The sequence below is a fragment of the Triplophysa dalaica genome, chromosome 1, assembly GCF_015846415.1.
Source record: "Triplophysa dalaica isolate WHDGS20190420 chromosome 1, ASM1584641v1, whole genome shotgun sequence".
NCBI classification, from domain to species: domain Eukaryota; kingdom Metazoa; phylum Chordata; class Actinopteri; order Cypriniformes; family Nemacheilidae; genus Triplophysa; species Triplophysa dalaica.
Genome location: NC_079542.1, coordinates 10,236,125 through 10,258,948, shown reverse-complemented (window position 1 = coordinate 10,258,948; position 22,824 = coordinate 10,236,125). Strand labels below are relative to the sequence as shown.

General features: G+C 37.2%; 2 protein-coding genes across 5 annotated transcripts in view; one reads left to right on the top strand and one right to left on the bottom strand.

Annotated features, from left to right (window-relative positions):
* The window catches only part of col4a5 (collagen, type IV, alpha 5 (Alport syndrome)), a 41,569-nt gene extending 40,372 nt beyond the window's left edge, over positions 1-1,197 (bottom strand). Inside the window, exon 1 of the mRNA XM_056744145.1 lies at positions 963-1,197. Within this exon, the coding sequence (XP_056600123.1) occupies positions 963-1,037 (75 nt within the window). The 5' untranslated portion in view covers positions 1,038-1,197. The remainder of the gene's footprint in view (positions 1-962) is intronic.
* Positions 1,198-1,930: 733 nt separating this feature from the next.
* col4a6 (collagen, type IV, alpha 6) overlaps positions 1,931-22,824 on the top strand; it is a 70,367-nt gene continuing 49,473 nt past the window's right edge. For all 4 annotated transcript variants that reach the window (XM_056742512.1, XM_056742495.1, XM_056742504.1 and 1 more), the window contains exons 1-3: positions 1,931-2,020; positions 2,130-2,268; positions 2,428-2,473. In XM_056742512.1, the coding sequence (XP_056598490.1) occupies positions 2,258-2,268; positions 2,428-2,473 (57 nt within the window). In that variant the 5' untranslated portion in view covers positions 1,931-2,020; positions 2,130-2,257. The remainder of the gene's footprint in view (positions 2,021-2,129; positions 2,269-2,427; positions 2,474-22,824) is intronic.

The window sequence follows — 22,824 nt, the reverse complement described above, 5'->3', positions numbered from 1 at the left end:
AAACATGTCCTCACCTGTCTGTCCTGTTACAGACTATTTTGACAGCAGGACAAACAATCCGCCACAGAACGATGCTGCATTTTATCCTAATATGTGGCATTGCATCCAAACAGGTATAAAGATGCAGAGATGTTGTCAGACTGACCAAGATCCCTCTAGGCTAGATATACAAAAGACAGTAAATATTGTGCTCAATGAACTGGTTTATGTAGAAAATAATATTACAGATTTTCTTAAATAAATCATTAGTTTGACATCCTAATATAAGTTGATAATATATTTTTTTTAGTTCTCAAAACCGGCACCTGCACTGTGTTTATAAGTAAAAAAGTCAATTCTGATTTCTTGCACTAAAAAAAAGTTTTCGGTCTAGCACAACAACTTTCAGGTTAACCATTGACAGTAAAACTTGTGAGGTTCGGATGACATAAATGGCTTTTTTACAATAAACACTTGACAAGAGAAAACAACACGAAACATCCACGTTCGACTTGACTTGACACTGTCCAGTAGTTTGCGAAATGTATAAAAGTACATTTAAAAACAATCATGCCTGACCGTAAATATTTTTTTCTGTTTGATGGTTTAGGTTAGTAATATATTTAAAATAAACTTCCTACATGTTTCTACACGCAGCCGGGACCATTAAATGCGATGCGCTGCATATCTCTGCGTTTTTATTAAGAAAATAAAAATAAAAATATTTGATTACATTCCATATAACACACCATCGCATGTATAAATAAGGGCATTTCAACTGTCAAACTTGAAATTATATAAAAGTTTCAGATTAATTCTTCATACGTAGCAAGAACAGTATCACGTTATCAAAGTTAGCTCTATTTATAAAGTTTAGTTAAGTCGCAAGTAACAAATTCGCGGATACAAATACGCAACTTTAAAATGTTTCACTTTGTCATGATATGATAAGTATAAGAAGTAAGAAGCATATGTACACCTACCGCAGACTCCGACTTCTGCACCTCTATGCATAGAGTTAGGAAAAGTAACAGCGTGCCGACACTCTTTAAGTTCATCCTGCTTTTCAAAGAATCTGGCCCCTCAACATTGACAGTTATAACTATGAACACTTGTTGAACTTCTCATATTCCTCCTTTAACCTAACTGATAAAACAAGAAGCTTTTCCAAAAGTAGCAGGGGATTCTTGTACAGTCTCAATGCTGCCCAGTGGTGGGAGCGCTCGCAATAATGCAACCTTCACTTTACGGAATCCCCTTAACCTGCTCACCGAACTACTTCATATCACTCCGCCAAATACTAGATCCCAAAATACATTCATCAAAAACTTCGTAGACTCGCTGATGTCTTCTAATTTTCCCAAACATCACATATTGGAAACACTTCTTACAAAAATAATAACTTTTTGGTGCATTTAGATTTTTTTTCATTTGATACGTTCGGTAGTAACGAAATGGCGGAGGAAGACACAGTCTGATAGATATCGAAAAATAAGCTTCCAATCAATATTTTCAATGGAGTTTGATAAAAAATTAAAATAATGTATTATGTACCTCTAAATTCACCTTTTCACATTTTAGCCTCGTTTACTGAAATTAATGGTAGAGAACAAGCTACAACAAAGATTACTTTAGCATCAAAACACTAGCAAACGTTACAACAACAACTGTCACAGCACAAACACTAATAACTATTATTGCTGTTAAACATGAAAAAAGTGTTTAGTTTTATTAAATTATTTGTATTATTATTTGTATTAACATTAATTTATATTACACATTGAATGTATAATACATTTGTCTTTGTTTATTTTTCTAACAATGTCCAGATTTGTCTCATGCATATATTATTCGAATTTTGTCTAAACTAGTGGTTCGTAGATTTCTGACCAGATAGTCGGAGGTTTAAGAGACAAAAGTGTGAGACAAGCGTGATTGACAGTTGGAAATCCCGCCTCCTTTCTCGGTGCAGATCGCACTTGCAGCCGTTCATGAATCGACTCAGCCGCGGAGGCAGCGTTTCCACGCATCAAAGTTTGTTGTGAGTGAACAACTCTTATTCTTAGAGTATTATCCGCCATCAAACGTTGTGTAATACGTATACAAAATGACCGTTGTATCACTTGAATAATTGTCTATTCTTATCCAAGTCTTTCCTCCGAAGTGGACAGAACGATCACCGGATTCTCAAATGATTAAATCCGAAGCCATTTACTGAGACTAACCGTGAAAACGGCAGGATAGAAGATAAATACCTGCGTGTTCAGAGCTTTGCAAAATGAAACTTTGGTAAGTATACTTGCATTCAGAGATGTTGTTTTATTAAGAAGGAATGCGACTACGATGTAAAAGTTAACGTAACTGTCTGTCAGATTTAGTAAACCGAGTTTAATAAAGCGGAGTATTTCTTTCGAGCACACCGGATTTATCTGCGACATCTCTTCACAGGTGTTGGGTGTTAGCTGTTGTCTTGTATGCAGAATCTGCAGGCGCGGTAAGTGAGCTATTATTATTAGATAAACTGTTGACATAAACATATTACAACGTATAGTTATTGTTTAACTGAAACTGTTCGAAGTAAAGAATTTTAGTGATATACATTAAATATCGGGCCTTTAAAGTTTTGTGTATTGTTAATACAATGCTGTAGCAAACAACTGTCTTGAAGGGATTTGGATGTCACTTGATACGATGTTTATATAGCCCAATTTTTTTAAAGGTTTCACATGTCTTTTTTTAGACTACTTGTGTGCATTGTTAAATTGTATACATCGAAGATTTCAGGATAATATATTACCTGAAATCTACTTAGTTTGTTTGATTTGTTTAGCGGCTCGTTTTGGCAATTCATTCATCACCAAACTTAAATAACACACTCCTTCTCCTAATTAATATGCAAAACACCCCATCATTCGGCCACGCCCATTTATCATGTTACAACCCCTTTACAACGGTAACTATTTTGCCGTATTAACATTTTCTATGACCATGACTTATGTTAAATTTAAATAAGATAATCATGTTTTATTCTCGTTGTGTTTGTTAAGTATGCGTGATTTATGGCAGTAAACCCTTTTGAAATCGTATTGTAAAACCAGCTGAGATGTTTAAAAGCGATTATTAAATCGGTCATAGACAGGCTGTCTATCGGAACGCGCGTGACCCGTGGATTCATCATAGAGGTGAAAGACAGTTTTAGTGCGCGCGCTCTCTCCATCTCGGAGAGTTCAGCATTCGTCACCTGTTGCAGTCTTTAACTTCAACCGCCGCATAAGGCAACTTTTAAAGTCAAACTAACTTTAATAAGATACACACATGACGCGTCTGTAATGCAAGCGATCACAATAAAACAGTTTACAGTTTAAAATCAATGAATCGCTTGCCGTGGAGTTCCTTCTTAACATAGTAACCCAATTGAAAAGAAAGACAAGCGAGACACAGAGGTGAAAGTGCTAAAACCTTATAGCACCTGCTAGTCTGGTCTTTAGACATCAGTCTGTCAAGCTTTTTACTCGGACTGCATGTTTAGGCATATAATTACACTTATTAGTTATACATACTGTCTGTTTTTGAAATAATGCACATATAATGTAGCCTATAAGGCTCTTTGTAAATTGACTTAATCTGTTGATATATTTAGCGCATTTTCTGGCCATTTTTAACACAACTATGGTGAACATTTAGTTGTAGCTGCAGGGTAAGCAATAAACACTATAACATCTTTCTAGCATTGTTATTGTCCGTGCTCATTTCACATTCACTTAAAAATTTAATTGTGAAGTAGTTGAGTAATTTTTTTAAATGATTTAATAAAAGTTTTTTAATTGAATATTGTTATACAGTTCAAAGTAGGGAGGGAATGAGGTGGGGACCAGCGAACATTTAACAAACTTTAATAAAAATAAACATACAATAACAAGGAAGAAAAGACCGGCAGTCGACCGTGAGGCAGTCGGCCACAAGAACATAAATACAAACTTAAAACATATATCCGGGCCAGGTCTTCTCTCGTCAGCAGTCCTGTCGCTCGTCTTCTTATACTCCCGATTTCCTCCGTGAGATATGCGAGACCGGTGTGCGCACAGCTGATTTCCAACTATCACTCACGCCACCGGCCGCAGCTCACGGCTCTCGTCCTGCCTTCCTCACCACAAATATATTGTTTTTTAATGTCATCCACCAGTGTTTGGTGTCTCCTTTCTAAAAGTATCGATTTAGGCACCATTTAAGCAGCAGTACCATTTTAAATTTATCGAAATGGTAACGGTATTGAAAAAAACTCTTGACAAAATGTTTATATGCTTTCCTAATTGTAAGTCGCTTTGGATAAAAGCGTCTGTCAAATGAATAAATGTAAACCCCAAACAATACCCAACCCTAGTCATGAAGTTTACTTTTGGTCCAAAACTAACACTTCTGTCATCATTTGTTCACCCTTATGTCATTCAAAACCGGTATGTGACACTTTTCTGCTGAACACAAAAGAAGATATTGCGAGAAATGTCTCTGGTTGTGTGTTCATCTATGTCAATGGATGCCAATTCTGTTTGTTTCCCAACATTCTTCAAAATCTTTTGTGGTTGGCAGCCATACTGGTATGGAATTACATGAGGGTGAGTAAATGATTAAAGAATACTATTTTACGTCAATTAATTATAAATATTTTACGTATCCACTAGAGAATTACACTGTGAATGAGAACCAAAATAAAACAATTGTTTTGGCTGCATGAATTTTTTTGTGCAAGCATTATTACTGTCATTCTAGTTTATCATTCCAGAGTGGGACTAGGGATGGCAAGGTATTTGATATTGTAGAGACCCTAGGTTTAAATGTCATAAAATTGATTGTTGTCAGTGCTATGAGAAGCTTTGATTTGAATGACAGTATTGAATGGTTTGTTTTGAAGACCAAATGCCCAAAGCACTGTTCTTGTATTAGTCCACTGGTGTTTGTACGGATTTAAGAGCGTTAGCTATACCGTCTGACTTAGCATGACTGTATAGATGGTTTATATTAAGTGACAACATAAACAAACGCGTTCGTGGGCTGGACATAACTTTCAGCACACATTCACAAACAAATTATTTGTACCTGTAAATTATTTCTGATAACAAGCAAAAGAAACCTAGAAGAATCGTTAACTCGGCTAAACTTGTCTCTCCAATATTTTGGTTTATTTAATCAAATGAACACAACAAAATTCAACAAATACATAATTTAAGACGAGAATTATACAATAAAATAATAATATAAATTGATATTTGAATAAATTAAGTAAAATATAAACACAGACCTGAAGTTAACTGCAGTCCCGGCACGCGTCCGATTAAATGATTAAACTGACTTAGAATATCTTATTACCAAGAAGTATTTATATTTACATTTTTGCATTTGGCAGATGCTTGTATCCAAAACTACTAACATTGCATGATACTATACATTTGTATTTGAGTATATGCAATCCCGGGATCGATCCCTTGGCGTTGCTAGCGCCTTGCTCTAACAACTGAGCTACAGGAATGCTTGGAAAGTTAATGTGGGTTCAAACCTCACAGTTATCTATCAGCTTAAGTTACATGTTCTTGAGTGGCACACATGTTTTCTGTGGCCTAAGCAATAAAAAACGTCCAGATTTATTATGATCTGTGTTATGGATCGCTGGTAATATATGAAAAGGAACTTGTGATTGGAAATGAAAATACCACGATTTACTGAGAAACTGTATGTTTTGAAATATAATAGAAGACTGCTTAGATTTTATCACATAGCTAAGTTAGTTAAATTATGGATCTTATTTATATGATATTTCATACAGATAAAGAGTTTTTTAAAACAGGTTTTATAAATGTTTTTATAAATTGTCAGAAATCATATTTTAATTTTGCATTCCAAGTCATATCAAACAAACTGTTAACTAACGCAATAAAACCGAATAAGAATGTTTTCTGGTCTGTGACTGGTTTTCTAGTCAAGTTCTCGTTTAGCAAAATTGATGAAGACATATCCTGAACTCAGACTATTTGGACTTAGATGGAGATTGTAGAAGGTCAGACCTCCAACATTATTCATATGGTCAGAAAGAATCAGGAGAGAAGTTCTTAAGAGTCTTTGATGGGGTCATAACAGGGGTCAGGCGGTTAGGTGAATGGTTTTTACAATCGTTTCTTCCTAAGGGCAATAACAGTCAAGCTTTACTGCAGGCTTTTGATATTACATGAGAATGGTAATCTTGTACATGAATTTTAAAGTGTTAATTGGCTAAAATTCTTTAACAGGATTTTGGATTATAAGGAGCAAGGTAGTGCAAGGAGCCAGGCATTAGTAAATTAAGAAGGAGCTTGTTTTACGGCTCTGGTTAGGACTTTAAAGGAACCTTTTGAGAGAATTACGCTTACAGTTTAAATCTTGTTAAACATGTGTTTACTAAGGGATGTGTACCAAGGGTCAGAAATGTATAGGAAACTGTGGCAAAAACGCTATTGAAAGTGACATACTGTATGCTCCCATAATTCAAAACATGATTCTTAAAGATGTAACATTTAGATTTAGTTATTGATAGTTCTTAATTTTCTCTTCTTGGCTTAGCATTATATTTTTGCATAAACGTTTATACATTCTTAGGCTCCAGATCAACTGAGGCACTTTTATGCAGCTGAAAATGCCAGGCGCTGGCTAAAAACCCGGTTGCGGGTGCTTGAAAGGTTTTTTTCAAGCGGAGGCACTTGGTTACTATGATACGCTGGGTGTGAAAAAAACGAGCCTGCGGGAAAGAACGCCAGCTGCTAGAAAAATGTGGCGTTTCTGTTGGAAACAATTGAAAAATCACGGCGTACACTGGCAGAAACGCCTCGGTGGACACAGCCCCTTAATCGACATTTAAAAAATCTATGAGTGGAAACAACCCAGCAGTTGAGTAATTAACCCAGCGTGTGTTCTGTCCAATATTGACCCAGCGTGGGTCAAAAACAACCCATTTGATAATTTGATTTTGATAATTCATTTTATGAATTATCAAATTAATCTATAATTTGATAATTATAGATTATCAAAGTTGTATAGAAAGTATTGATTGATAAATGGAATTTACCATGAAATTATAATTATATTTTTATATGACTTGAAATTATGCACTCTTTTAAAGGAAAATTTGATTCTAACAATGAAATTCAGTGGGCAAATGTTGTCCCTAAAGTCAAAACACTTCATTTCTGTCCCTTGCCGTTACTGCACAGCTATTGACACCTTTGTGTTAAACTGCATATATGTGATATCTGAGCAAAATAGCAAATCAAATATTGAAGTGTACCACATACTCTGCCTTTTATACTGTACATACTGTATTCAAACTGATAAACCATAGAATCACCTTTTTCTGTAAGCAGGTTAATACAGTAGTCAAATCGTGTTTTTTTTCAGCTGAGATCACTGGCCAAAGTTAAGCCCTTTTTAAATTCTGCTGAGTTCGAGAGAGTAAAACATGCATGTATAACCTCTCGTCTTGACTACGGCAATTCACTTCATGTAGGTATTTGTTAATCCTATATAAACTGCTTGCAAACAGTCCAAAATGTACATTACCCCTCTCTTGCTCTCTCTGCGTTTGTAACCTGTATGTTTTAGAGTTGAGTTTAAGATTTTACTGTTTGTTTTTAGCACCTTAAATGGGTTGGTACCTTTTTATCTATCTGAACTTGTTACTGTAAACAGCTCCGCAAGATGTTAAAGGTCTTCTAGTCAAAAAAGGGGCCTAGATCTAGGCTTTTGCCATAGTCTGTTCCAGTCTTGTTGAGCTTGTCTGTTTTCCTGACTTTTTATTCATTTACAATTATTACCAGTATTGTACAGCAATATTTTATTTTGCTTTATAAATAAAATAAAATAAACAAAGCAGATCTTATGGTGACAATTCGTGTATTATCTGTATCAAACGGATGTGTTCTTGCAATGACTGTGTATTATATGCACCTGCATCTTTTTAAAAATAACAAACGTTTTGATGGTTAATCTTGAAAAGCAAAATGCTATCTGTATAGCTCTAGTGTAACACTTCACAGCTTTTGTTGTCACAAGGTAACTAAGTGAAGGAAGAGATGTACAGCCGTTTTGATGTGTTGGATAGCCCATGTTAAAAGAAACCACAGCGGAAATATTTGGATGATAACTACCTCTCATGCACCATAGACAAAGAGAGAGAGAGAGAGAGAGAGAGAGAGGTTTATTGATCTGAAAACATCATTGTGTATTACAGCAGTGCAGTTTGGGTTTGGAGCATGAGCGATGTGTACTGTTGATAGTTTTATAGTTAATGTTTCAGTTATTTCAGCAATTAATTCCAATATCAAGTTCCACTTAAATAAGGCATCATATTCATTTAAATTTCCCTAAAGCTTAGCTGTAAATGGGTGGCTATGTCGAGCATGTAATGCAAAATATCAGAATCAATTTGAGAAGGTCTATGATGCAGGAAAAGAGGGAGACTGTAAAAATACCGTACAAACTATATTGCCTAATCTTTGTTGTCATTCGCTTCTCACACTTTCCCATAGAAGAGATCTCAGAGAACCCAAATTGTTGATTAGATTGGTGTGAATATTTATTTTATTGTTATCACAAAGGACCCCACTTTAATCCTCCCCCATTGAAAATTCCTGGGCTGCTTGGTAGAACTTGTTGAGTTTTCTTCCTTGCTGCAGGTGTCGCTTTCTAGAACATTCCTTTAGGTCAGACCAAGACACATTCTGATTGCTTTGTGATTTGTTAGTGCCACTCCCTGTTTGAAGCTACCCCAGGGCACCAGAGAAATTCTCCTCCATCAATTGAAAGCATCAAGAACAGGAGCTAATGTTTATGGCACATTATTTGATATTAGGTGTATTGTTAATCCAGATCCTTCTCTCATTTATTAACTTAATTTAATAGTTATTGAAGTTCTACAATTAAGAAATTTCAGTATGACCTATCACTATGAAACATACACCTTATTTCAGGCAAAGGTAACCTAGCTGATTTAACTTATTATGTATAACTTAAATATAAGGTTGAAAGTGGTTAGACGACTTAATTTAACATATATATAGTTGCATTTCATTTAACTTTCTTTCTTTTCCTTTCTTTATCTTTCCAAGTCTTGTGTTCTTGTAAAATGCTATTTTTTTCATGGTTTACAACAATCATCCATCCATCCATTTTCAATCTTTCTGTTCTTAAGAGTAAACATAAAGATCTGAGGGGATGTTTTGTGTAGTTTACTCTCTGGGTGGCTTCGCTTCTCTCTCTTACCCTCATCAGATCTGGTCCAGTTATAGACAAAGTTAATCTCAGCGTCACTGAAAGATGTACTCCCTAGATGGTCTGCTTTAACTATAAAGAGGCACCTGAGACCACTCAGATTTGTTTGTAGAGCCAAAAAACTTACTGCTTTTCATTTTTATGGGGACACAACTTGATGAAGAGCTTAAGGTATTGTGTGTGTTTATGTGCGTGTGTGTTTCTAGGATGTGTGTGGGCCAGTTTGGAAATAATTAATGTACTTTTGACAAGTCAAGGTTTTCTATTATGACCTGATGTTAATCAACAGCAACCTCAGTAAATCACAGCATGCCAATGTGCAGTTGGTGCTGATAAGGATAGTTTAGTTTAACACAGGTTTTTAACGTGAGTTTAATCCACTGTGTTCATTTCTGCAACTCCCATAGTTCAATACATGGTCTTTCTTTCAGCGTAAATCCTATTTTTAGCACTGACAATCCACACTGTCATTGCTAGAGATGAAGTCTAATTTCACACAACATAGTAAATATTTAGTAGATTTACATCTGTTGCCATAGTACTGCGTTAAATGTTAGCTTGACACTTTGAGAATAAAGACGTTAACTGACATTGTGAAAAAAGGACAAAAAACTGAACGCTATCCCATCATGACATCTTTGCCACATCTTTTCAAATCATAAATGGATGTTTGAGATCAGGTGCAAAATTTTGCTGCCTGACGAAAGATGTGGGTTTTCTTTCTTTTCTCTCTCTATATTCTATTTCTTAAGAGTGCACTGATCACCCGCTTTTTAAAACCTTTAACAATCATGGAGCATGTAGCGTACTGCAGAATAGTGCCAATCCTGATCTGATAAATACCAGCTATGTGGAGATTACAGGCGTTGACAGATGTCTTTACAGCTGATTTCAACCCAGTGACTTTTTTGTTTGTCTTGCCATCAGTTTTGCACGTATGATGCAGTTCTCTAACATCCATGTTCACACTTGTTCAAACAGAGAGTCCATGGTTACACTGCAGAATAGATTGAGAGTGTGCGAAGAGGGCATCTTAACATTCTTTCATTCACTCAGTCATGAGTTCATCACGTATTCTTAGAAAATGGAGATGACATCATGTAAGACTGAAACGGGAGAATCACTGATGTTTACTAGAGTACAATACTTTTATCTTAACTGTAGTAATTAATGTTCCCTACCGGATTTTGCAGAGATTTTTGTGATTTATGCGGCCAAAAAAGCTTAATAATTTTTTTCGAAACCCAAATTTTTTTTTCACCTGCAGCGGGCGTTTTCAGCCGAGCTCCTGCCGTTTTCAGTCGAGTAAGGGGCTGTATCCACCGATGCGCTTTAACACGGCTGAAAACGGTAGGAGCTCGGCAGAAAAAGCCAAGTGCAGGCGTAGCGTTCTGCCCAAAGTTGAGCATGTTTCAACTCTGGGTGCCGGTCAAACGCCGGCACTACATCGTGGAAAAAAAATCGTTTTTCCATTCAAAACGGCTTTTCCGTTGAAAACAATTGAAAAACATGTCGGCCACTGGCGTAATTGCCTTGGTGGACACAGCACCTAAATGCACCTCGGTGGACACAGCCCCTTACAATTCATTCAGCTTTGATGGCAGCTTAGCTATTAAGCATGTTTCAGAGTTTTAGGAGAGACAACCAACAGTGATCCAAAATTGTTAGCTAGTAGCTTAGGTTGTAAAATAGGCATGTGGCGTTTAATGCAATTAATTGCAGACAATATAATATAAAGTGGGACACGGTGCACCAAAACTCAAAAAATATTAATTATTTAATATTCTGTCTATCACAGACGTGTAACGTTTTGAGCATATTAAATAATAAAATATGAAATTATAATTTTTGTTCAGTTTTGGTATATGCTAAAGATTTTTTAAATCAAGCACCCACTTATGCTTTTATTATGTTTTCATGTTTAATTTTTCATTTATTTTTAAAGGCTTCATGATTATAAGTGTTATTTTTCTTAATGTATTACATATTTTTGTTAAAGGAAAAATATATTATGTATTTATATTTTTTAATTAATTACAATTTAGATTTTTCCTGTTAAATAATTGCTTGTGGAAAAAAAATGGTTTCGTGTACATGCATTCATCTATGTCTATTTAATGCGGCTGCGGTTCGGGTCGCAGTGTGTCAAACGGGTAGAGTCGGTTATGGAATGAAATTTGTGCTGCTTTCGAGTGACGGGTTGGGTGTTATTTTAATTACTCTGGTTTTCCAGGCGGGTGCGGGTTTAACAAATAGGACCTGTGCAGGCTTTTTTTTAAGAGATGGCAATGGATGATGTTAGCAAATTGTAAGTGTTACAGACCCTTCTATCTCCCTTCTATAGTATCTCTCTTCTTGACTTTTGGAGCAGGTTTTGACAGATTGCACGATGTAAGGACGTCACATAGCGCGTATTTGGCCAAATATTACTGGAAAATCTGCGACAATCTAAAAATTTTGCAAGTTGCTGCAAATTTTGCAGAGTTTGCTTGATTATGCATTAAATTCTGCGATCGCAAAATCCTGCAGGGACTGAATAAAGATTGTATAGTAAATTAATAAAACATTCAGTAGACTTCTATTTCTTCTCTACTCTTTATAAAAAAAATAAAGAAAAATATTCTAACTTAGCTCTGTATACTGTGTTAGGTTATATGAGACCAGTCTTCTTTTTTTGATTGCACTTATGCTTTTTGTTGTCCTTGTGCTGTCCCATTTGCTTCCATTGTTTACCCCACCTGTAAGTCGCTTTGGATGTCTGCTAAATGACTAAATGTAAATGTAGTTCATGGAGTAGAGAGATGAAAGATGGATCTGCTATAAAGAATATAAATTCCCATATATTCCCCATTGATGTATGTTTATGTTCTTTTAGTTCATTCTTTGTACCTTGTTTTACACCATCTGCATATAGCCTGGAGCTGTATTTACTCTATGCTTTGAAATGGATTAGTGTCCTTTTCTATCTTTTCTTCCTTCATTAGTTCCTGGTTGGCTTGCTTTCACTCATTTCTTCAATTCCTTCATGTACCCAACCCTTCTCTGTCATCGGTGTAACCCTCACTAAAAATTGTCCCCGCAGGGCAGAGTCCCGAGGCACGCACTTATTGGACGGTCTGGAAGTTCATTCCACTGCTGTTGTTCAAGAGAGAGGGATTGATGTAAATATAAAAGCTGACATTTTTTTTCAGTAATTGTAGTAATTTTTCTTTGAATACCTCTGTTAGTTCCTCTTTCTTTTTTTTATGTTTCCATCTATGAGTTAAATGAACAGTTATCTGTAGTTTGCCAAGAAGTCTGATGTAACCTTTTGTGAGCTTTGTTTGAGCATGAGCCGTATGTAGAGGCTTTACAGTGCCAGGGGAAGGAGGGACCAACATTATGTGTATTATGATCTCAATGACTATTTCCACATTCTTTTAATGTACATTAAATCCGGTTTGAGTACATCTTTTTTTCTTTTATTCTTACTGGTAATGGTAAAATCCTATAAAATACTAAAGCAAGTGTAGATGCTGTCTCAATTAACTTTATTTCTTCCTCTTTTTTAGTGGTAATGTATACATCTGCAATCATTCTGAATTTCAGTGTGCTCCATAGCTTGAGGTTGTTAAGATGGAATGAAAAATGGACGACCTAATCCCCCTTTCAGATCTTAGGCCCCGGAGCTAGACATTCCCATGATAATATTCCCAAATCCGTGTCAGGGGCAGGCCCCAGCTTAGACTGCAACTGTTGGCTAAGCAGCTGAACCACCTCACCTGCAAAAACCCACCACAACCCTGTGCCTACTGCACTTAACCAAAGATAATAATATTAACAAGATGTGCCACTGCCGTTACAATGAATGGCAAGGTATGCAATGCTCAATATGGCCGCTCTACCAAAGGAAGTCCCGCCTTACAATTAAACGAGTCAATCAAAAAAGACTTACAATTCTCCGGGGCGTGGCTCTCGCAAGGCGCTTGCCAGTCTGTGCACAGTAGATGAGCCTTCATCGAAAAGGTGCAATTTAAGCCTAGTAAACCAAAGTTACGATACAGTTCATGTCATTTTTAATCACAGATCGGAAATATGCTGTTTAACTGTGATTTTTCCCAGCAATTTTGGAAATATCAGAAATATCTTTACCGATTCAAATAGATAGGAGTGTGGACTTGCTATGATGTAAACCGCTGCCCAGAGGTGTTGGCCACCAAGTGGCATGACTTCCGTAAATGGACTTTGACATTTCCACCAGCTCTGATACTTTTCTTCTTCTTTTACCTATCTTTAATCAAAGTATACGGACATACTTCCTGATCTTCTTATTCGAGACAAACCAGCATTTACTTACTATGTCCTTTTTACCCCTCTTGTCGCCGCTGTCTACAAAGATAAATATGTCTCATCACTATCTCTCTGTGACATTTTTACCAAACTGTCTCACCTGTTTGACCTTTAACTCCCCCAGGGCAGATTTAAAGCAGATCTGACTGGCTTCTGTTTTAAACCTTCACTCTGCAAAAGACAATGGCAGTGCTCTGTTCATTAATCATAATAATGTTGTAATATATTTACATGTGGGGGTGGAGAAATCGAGTAAATAAATTGTGGTGGTGGTCCTCATGGTTAGAGGTTTGTACATATTAAGAGCTGATGGACCAAAGGTGAAGTTTTCAGCTCATTGGTTAGCTAAGCTTTAATTCAACAAAGTCATTATGTCTCACAATGTTTTACAGCTATAAATGTGGTCTGTGGTTTTAGTTAATGGCTGTGGCTCAGACTTTATTAGTAAAAGACAGCTGCATTCCACTGGTTCGGGACCAAGTCACGGCACAGGAAGTATTATATTAACTCACTAACTAGTATAATATGAACCACAACTCTCTTAGCTAAATTCTTTGCTAGGTAAATTCTTTGCCTCCTTGGGATATTTTGGCCAATAGACTTTAAAGCATTCCATCAGACCAGCTGTGTGAAATTCCACAAAATTCTGGAAACCGTTGGTCATTTTAAAAACGCTAATAAGTAAATAAACAAATAAATAATCAGCATCTGGACACCTACGCAAACGTTTCGGTTCTTTTTTTGGGGGGGGTCTTTTAGCAGATGTGTTTTGTGTGGCCATTTTCTTTTCTGTCCTCTAGTCAGAGAGGAACTGTTAAATATACACAGTTTTATCCAAATACACGCAAGCGTGCATATCTTTGTTTATGTTTATTAATGATAACCATGCTGCAGTTCTGTCATTTATTAACTAATTCATGTGTTTGCCTCAGGATTTAGGCAGTCTGGGGGTAAGTAAATACAATCTCAGGCTTAATTTAAAATTGTCTTAGAAGAACAGTAGAAGATTAGCTGCTACTCAAAAAAATAAGAGCTGATTGCTGGTGTCGATGATGGAACAGATCCTCCTTTTCTTAACACCTTTTGCTCTTGGGACTCTGCATAATTCCATCCTCTGCCCTCTGTTTAGGTTAGACTGAATCTTAATGCTTCCCTGGTGGGTCTTCAAAGCCACAGAGTTTGACCTGCGGCTAAGCACTGGTTTCCTGTAGTGGTCATAGCAGGTGGTGTGCACAGTAATGGACCTGCAGTCTATGATGCTTGGTTTCCCTCAACAGCCGTACAAGATCAAGCTGGCTGTACTTACAGGCTGTTAGAGATGTCTATGCATTTAAGGACTTTGCGCTGAAAAATATTTTCAACTCGTTTTTGAAGTTGTGCATTTATAATTGTCAAAACGCTTTAGAACTGAAAACATGAACAAACATAAACGTCCATATTTCAGCTAATGAGTAATTGTCTAACCCACCCTTCTAAGGCCTTTGTATATGCCTCTTTCCGTCTTTGTATTTAGTGATTTAATAATATAATAGAATATATTATTATACAAATTTGTAAGTTGAAGAGTTGTAAGTTGCTAGAAAATAAGTTTGTCTAAAATGGGCTTTAGAAAATGGGGACGCCGAATGTCTTAACATTGTATACCTTTACATCTGGTATGCATGCATAGTATATCTACACTCTCACATGTTTGGACAGTTAGGCAAACATTGGAAAAGTAATATATCACCACACATGCCTTTGTTTATAAACTGTATTCCTTCTTTTGTGGACCCAAATGCGCTGGAACATGCCAAGATGTTTTTACAATCTCCATGTGGGTTTTCCATCCTAAGAGATACAAAAGACTAACATGTTTTTCTTAACTCATGCAAGTAAACGTGCGAGTTTGTGTTAGCTGATGCGGTTTTCCTGTGTTGTAAATCAACCAGATTAATGTCAAAAATATTTTGTCCATACCTGGAATATCCTTGGATAAATACTCATCTTGCCTGCGGGGACAATCACTCCATATATTTGCGTTGCGTTTTCAGATTTCACTCTCTCGCTTTCTTTTTTACACCCACTAACTGGAGTTCCTAATGGGGATCCATAAGTGTGTGGTTGCCTGAAAAATAATATTTTTGTTATATTTGAAAGCATTACCGTGGACATCTCCCAGTGGTGTTCCAGATACAGGCTGAACTAACAACTTTCTTAGTACCACAAACTGAGAGCACACAAACCCCCACAGGCCCAAACCGGTGGTCTCCGTTCTTCAGCTACGGTCCCCTTCTCCTTAACTCAACTTTTCTTTGACATGGCCCTGTGATATTACTCCAGCTTTCAAGTGCTGTTTCACACTAGCCAGCAAAGTTTTTCTACACATACTTTGGTTTATCCGAAAGAGAGCAAACCTCCCACCTTTTCCGCATCTGGTAAAAAGGTTTCGCGTCCCACTCAAATATAGAGAACATACAGCATAGTGGACAATATTTTCCCCTGAATGCCTGTTTTTTCTGTCTTATCCCTTTCTTTTGTCTTTGTATTTATTGTGCATTTTTTTATTGACATTATTAAGTGACTATTTTTTACGCTGAATATCAGCATCTCTCGTGTCTTGGTCCCAAATTAATGTTCTATTCTCAGTAGTATTAACAAGTGCTTGATACAGGACATCAGTCCCTTTTTATTACATCAGTTTGTGGATCCAACTAGTTTTGTGCGGGTTTCCCTGGGAGCAAGCAACGAAGAGTCTCCACAGACACTGTCTTCCTGATATAAGCCTCTCTTAGGTGTTGCCACAGGCAAAGGCTTTACTTTGTTTTCATGCACCAAACATCTCAATAACAGTAACACACTGGTTAGGGGGGGTGTGCTGCCTGAGGTGCCAGGCGGACTGATGATAGTATATTGACATGATTGGACTGTGAGTGGCTGGAAATTGGGAGTGGTGGTTAGTAATGGATCTGATATTGACCAAATATGTTGTTTGGAATATCTATAGTCCTGAAACATGTTTGCATGTTTTTTTAAGGGGGTGAAAGCTGTGCCTTTTTGCTTGTGTGTTACATGCTCGCCGCCTTTATTTTTTCCAGCCAAGTGAACGACATGCCTGGAAGACTTACCATTTATGGTGTAAATATCTATTCAGGTTTGTTTGACTCATGCTTTATTGACTGTAAATTTCATGACACAACAAGGTGGTTTGGAATTTAACCTTTAATCTGATTTCGCTTGTAAAAAGCTTTTTAAAGCATAATTAGATGGAGCAGGATTTGTTTTGAATGATAAATCAAGTCCATTCTTATTTTAGTCCTCAAGTTAACAAATGAGTAAGGGAAGAAAGCAATCATTCACAGACACGAAAGACATGCATTTATTAATACAGAAAAGGTGTCCATTTTTGAACAGGTTCAAAGTGAGTGTTGCCTCTTCTGTTCTCTATTTAGAGCTGACTCCGTGTCAGCTTACTCCGTTTTTGTGTTTAAGGGGCTTCCCTGGAATAGATAAAGTGGACTGAGCTACCAGACATACTGTACTACTGTTTCACTTGGGCATTTTGTCTTTGCTTGACCCCTGTTCTCCTTCACTTTATCTTCTTTAAAACAAACATGCTTTTCTATTCTCTGAAGATCTCTGTAGATTGTGATGTCTCTCATCCGTCAACCATCTTATTTTATTAGTTCATGTTAGGTTACGCAAAATTCCTTCAAAAAACAGTAGCATTAGAAAAGAATCTGAAATACCCACATTTGCGTGTGAACTAGTGTTTATATAGCATGGAATACCTAAGAGTCTCATGCCCACTGACTGTCTGTGTCGTCAAAAATCAGATAATCAAAAAGGTAAACAGCTTTTCTTGAACTGTCATTCTAGAATCACATTTATTTTCCTTAGACTCTTGTGTGGACAATAGCACATACAAATGCATGAATGCTTGCACGTTAGCACAGGTTCATGTGCTGATAACTGACAATTAGTTATTTGATGGGGGGCTTCACAGTGCAAAAGCTTTAGAGTGGGCCTCATTGCACTAACTGTCATTAACCTCGGATGCCTGAAAGTCAACCGGGCAAAGAAAGGCCCCCTCAGTGTTCAAATCCTCTGTGCACCCCACCACAAAACTCAGCATACCTTTCTATAAAAACACATCAACCCTTGTCATTCTATATAACTGATCACAAGAACCCTGCATCCTTATCTCTGTATTCAAACCAGCATGTCAATCTGACACCAAGAACATTCCCTTACGGCCATCTCAGGGCCCCTACATCCCAACAATTATCCTTTCTGCTAAATTTCTCCTAGAAGTTTCAGGAATCTTGACCTTCAGGGTTGTTACCACCATAGATATTGATATGTCCCCTAGTATTCAGAATAGAGGTTGAGCAATTTTAGGTTTTCAAATAACAAAATTCCATACATACACAAAAGCCCCCCAAACCTTGAATATTGAGCTACATCTTTGGTGCCCTTGCTGAAACTTGTTGAGCTTTCGTCTGCATACTACTTTATTGATATTGAGGGGAAGGAAAGACAGTGAGAGGGGATGTTTTTATAAGAGATAGGGCTTAAGAAATAACCTCTTGATACAGAAAATGTGTACATACTTGAATCACATAGCCTACTTAATTCACATACTTGAATCTCAGTCAATATCTTAAATACAAAGATTAACAGCCTTGCCATGGTTCAACACATTTTCCATTTTGTTTGTTTCATTTGAGTACAAATATTAAAAAAACTTTTCTCAAATGTTATTATTAAACTTCCATCTTAATTAGATGTAGCAATTGTTGCATATTTATGTATTCAAGAACATTATCTATAATACCACATTTTTTAAGATAATGCATGTATAGTATGAAGTATATAGTGCGTATCAATATACTGTATGTGTCCTGCCCCATAAAAGAGAATATGAAGTATTTGCAGTATTTAAGGTCTGAAAAATACAGAGCATCTTTTCTGTTCTTTTTGTTCATTTTATGCAAATATAAACTTTTTTTTATTTGAAATTTGCGGAAATACTGTTAGTAGTTTACAGAATTATAAAAAAATGATTATTTAACCCATATTACAACATATAAATGGGAAATTCAGAAAAACTACAAATTATTTCGAAACAGTCTCTAATTTCTTGGCAAATCTCATTTTAGGAAGAGCATTACTTGAAACAGTGAATCTCTGGCCACTGTCGGAGTTACAAATCTCATTTGTACAAAACCAGATTTCTGTTTATTTTTTCAGATCATGACATTTTGATTTGATGTGCTCTAAACGATCCTCATTTACACATGCGTTTTAGAAAAATTTTAGAAAAACACTACACTACTGAAAACGCATGTCACATGACCTTTCAGACACGCTTGCCATGCGCAAGCAAATGTAGACAGTTGTAAGGGCATACAAAAGTTGGTTGTCGATGACAGTTGTTTAGTCACAGACCTATCAGTATAATCAGCTCTCGATTCTCTCATGCATTGCTGTAATGTCACCGTGTCGATCCATGTACGCAGTGCAGCTTGAACTAAACACGCCTGTTGTTTACACTGTCTTTGCGAGGCTGGTCATTGTCGACTTCCGACAGCGTTATTAATGTCTCATATGAATCAGGGAAGCAAACGCAACGATACAGATCACCCAATCAGTAAGGGAATGTGGGCAACAACCCTTGCGTATACTAAAGTGTCAGTTTTTGCCCATTTACACAGAAACGTAACCCCGGAGTTTTTAAACTAAAACAGGGTGTGCAGTGTTTCCAAAAGTCTCAATTTTCGGGGGTTCAAAACTCCGGAGTAGAGTAAACGCCAGGTGTAACCGTAGTAAGAATTGTGCATTTTTAAAGGTAGTATAATCGCCGCCTTACTGACAGTTGCAATATTACTAAATATTTTTTACTAGCCTTGCTTGGTATCTATCTGCTGGATCTCTCCGTTGTCAAGGGGACTATACTGGCAGTCAGCAAGCCACAGGGTGTCTCAGCAGGCGGCCGTATTTCAAAAGCCTTTCCCAGCTCTTCGTTAAGAGCACCAATGTTATCCCATTCACCCCCCACCCCCATTCCCTGTTGCCCAATGACCAAAGTTTTATTTTCAGACCATACCATACAGTTACTGTGTTCTCTAGGATTCATGAAGTAACAAAACTGTATTATGGAAGACTAAAGATTCCTCTTTTGAAAACCTTTTTAGTCACCTTCATAGACACTAGACATTCTGTGGCAAACCCGCCACTTGTTGTGCTAAATAGGGACTATTATAGGTATTGGTTCTATTTCCATAGTCCTTGAGAGGTCAGGGGAGGGCATATCTCACGGTGACCGGAGGAAGCAGTGTAACCGAAGTGTACTCGCAGAGAGAGGAAGGGGAGCCAGAGTCAAGTTGTTTAGCTACATTTAATGAAAACTGGCAGTGAGGTGTTGAAAGGTTCAGGTTTGTGTTGATTTAGTCCTGCTGTATCTAGTGGAATGTTTCCTGGCATAAGTGTAAATCTTAGACATAATACCTCGCAATGTGGCCTGACCTCACCTATTTCTTCAGTTTCTAGCAGTTATTTTCTCCTAATCTGTCTCGATTAGCAAGAGCTTGACAGTCTTGACATCATTGTCAAATTCAGCAGCCTCTTGTCAGATTGTCAGGCACCACCTTTAAGAATTCATGTCAGTTCATTTATCAATGATGATAAAGACGGTACGTGACTGACCACTGTAAACCAAGTGTACCTTGTTGACACGGTGAGACAAGGTCGACTTTGTCTTTCGGGTTCAGACTGGCTCAGTCGTGGTTTAGTGCACTTGTTAATCAACAGCTTGGAGAAAGCACCAAAAGAATGTTTCCAAGTGATGGAAAATGCTTTGTTTGGGTCTTTGTTTTCATTTCAATTGAATTAGCAAAATTTTTATGACCTACCTGAAGCACACAAGCATAGGACCTTTTTCTTAACAATTCTACTAGAAGCCCAGAATATGAATGTTCACATGATGACCTTTAGCACTTTTTTAACCAAGCGTGCTGTAAGATTGTGGATTTATCAGGCCTCTCGAAATCCAGCGTACATGGATCCAGTGTAAACTGTTTTACGCTTTTCTCTTTTGTTGAACATGTTCCCCTGTATCAGAAAGGCCAGAGGGCACTTGTGACCTGATTTTAACCCTTGGTCAATGAAAGCCCCGGATCCTACCTGAAGATAACAGTGAACATGAATATTCTGCTGCGTCACCGCCTGAAATCGCAAAGAGGCTTTAGTCAGCTTTAACTGACACATGTTCTAATGGCCTCTGATTGTAATCTTAAAGAGTTGGTCATGCAGATGCCATTAGTTGGTAGGGGTGGGTGAAAAAAATTGATTCACGTATGAATCGCGATTCAGTCCTCTATCATTTAAAATAAAAAATAGAATTGTTCAAACGTTGGTTTCCTAGCACAAGTACTTAACAAAAAAACGTAAGTTACCTTAAAAGGCAGTTGTCCCTGTAGACATTAAGGCGGCTGGCTGGTTTCTTGTTTTGCCTGACTAATTGTAATTGTCTTTTCCTGCTTCAGAGGATCTAATTTAACAATGCATCTTAAGTTGCTCAAAAAGTTTCAATAGGGGCTCTTTAGATGTTAAAATGGAGTGGGTGTGTAGAGCAGCAGGTGATGAAGAAATGGCTAGTTTTACAGAGGTTACTGGGACTGGCAGTAGGTGGGACACTTCAAATTTCTGTCCTTCATATGTAACTCTTCAGGATGTCCCAGCAGGCTGTATCTGGTGGTTCTCTATCTTTGTCCCCTGGGTGGGCGTGCTGTGGTGGGGATAACTGTAATGTGATGATTTTCTGTAGCCAAAGAGTCTTCAATTATCATTGTAAAGGACCTCACAGAAAGGGGTGTGGGAGGTCTCACTTTGTCTCATAAGATCAACTAGGCTCCCGCTGTGGGACCATCAACACCCTTTTTTCTGTTACTGTCCACAAAACCAGCTGGCCTCAACATCCAGCTAAAGGCAAGGTCACACTTTAAATTCACCTTTACCCCCTGCTCTCATTGGTCTCAGTCTGTTATCTGTCTGTCTCTGTGCTGTTTCCACTAAAGAAGTGGAAGATTCCTCTTGATTTATGTGGACATTGATGTGGTTGTGACCTTTTTTGACTGGTAATGGAATATTTGAAAGTGAAGGGGCCAAATAAAACCAAGCACAAACCACTCACAAATCACTCCTGTTTTACGAGCTCGGGGTCCCATTGAAAGTCCATTGGTATAAAGGATCCCTTATTTAAAGCTTTCACATTTTTACTCCCTTTCTCACCCTACTTCGCCTCTCACTCTCTCTCTCTTTTATGTCAGGTGGGGTAGGACATTTCTATGTATGTCTTTGTGTTCTAGACAGGAGGATTTAGTCTCATATCAAAAAGGCAGTAATGAATAATCCTCAAAACAACATATTTGAGTGACAGGTCTGATCTCACTGGAGCTTTTGTGGGTATATGTGTGGGGTGTAGATGTATAGGTAGAAAGACTTACATGAGGTTAACATGTCTTTGATTTATGTTAAAGGCTTCATTTTTCCACAAGAAATAATACTTTTGACATGTTTTGGCTTCAGTCGTATCAGTAAACTAGTTCCATTTCCAAATAAGGAAGGTTTTGCGTGATGTTGAATTCAATCTGCGGTATCCATTTGAAACTTGATGTAGCTAAAATCAAAGGATTGTCTTCTCATATTAAAGTCTGTAAGAAAAATGTTCAGTATGTTTTCTCTCTTAAACTCCCTCATAGGAGTATTGTCCTCAGAACATTTGCTACACCCAAGTTGTTTATTTTCCTAAAGAAGGAAACATCAAAGGGAGGTCAAAATGTTTTTTAAGGAGGTCAGGTCTTCCTGACCATGTTTTCCCTGTGATTTTTAAAACCGTCTTTAAAACTGTATGAAGACCATGTACTGCTGAATGTCAAATTATGTTTTCTCATTCTTTGTTCTTCTGTCTTGTCATCGTGTATGTATTACCAGTGACCGTTTGATCTCTTCTTTGAGATTTTAATCTCTTTCTAGGCTCTCTCACACGCATGCATGCCTGTAGTCGACCTCCATGCTTAGCCCTCCAGGTAGGACATCTAATTGAATTTATCATCTATCTTTTTTAATCAAATGCCTTTAGGCTGCGTAGATTTACCTAGCTAATATTTTTTAAGACCTCTTTCCTACAACTCCAACCTACCTTTTATCAGATAGATCATATCAATCCCATGTTCACTAGCCAAC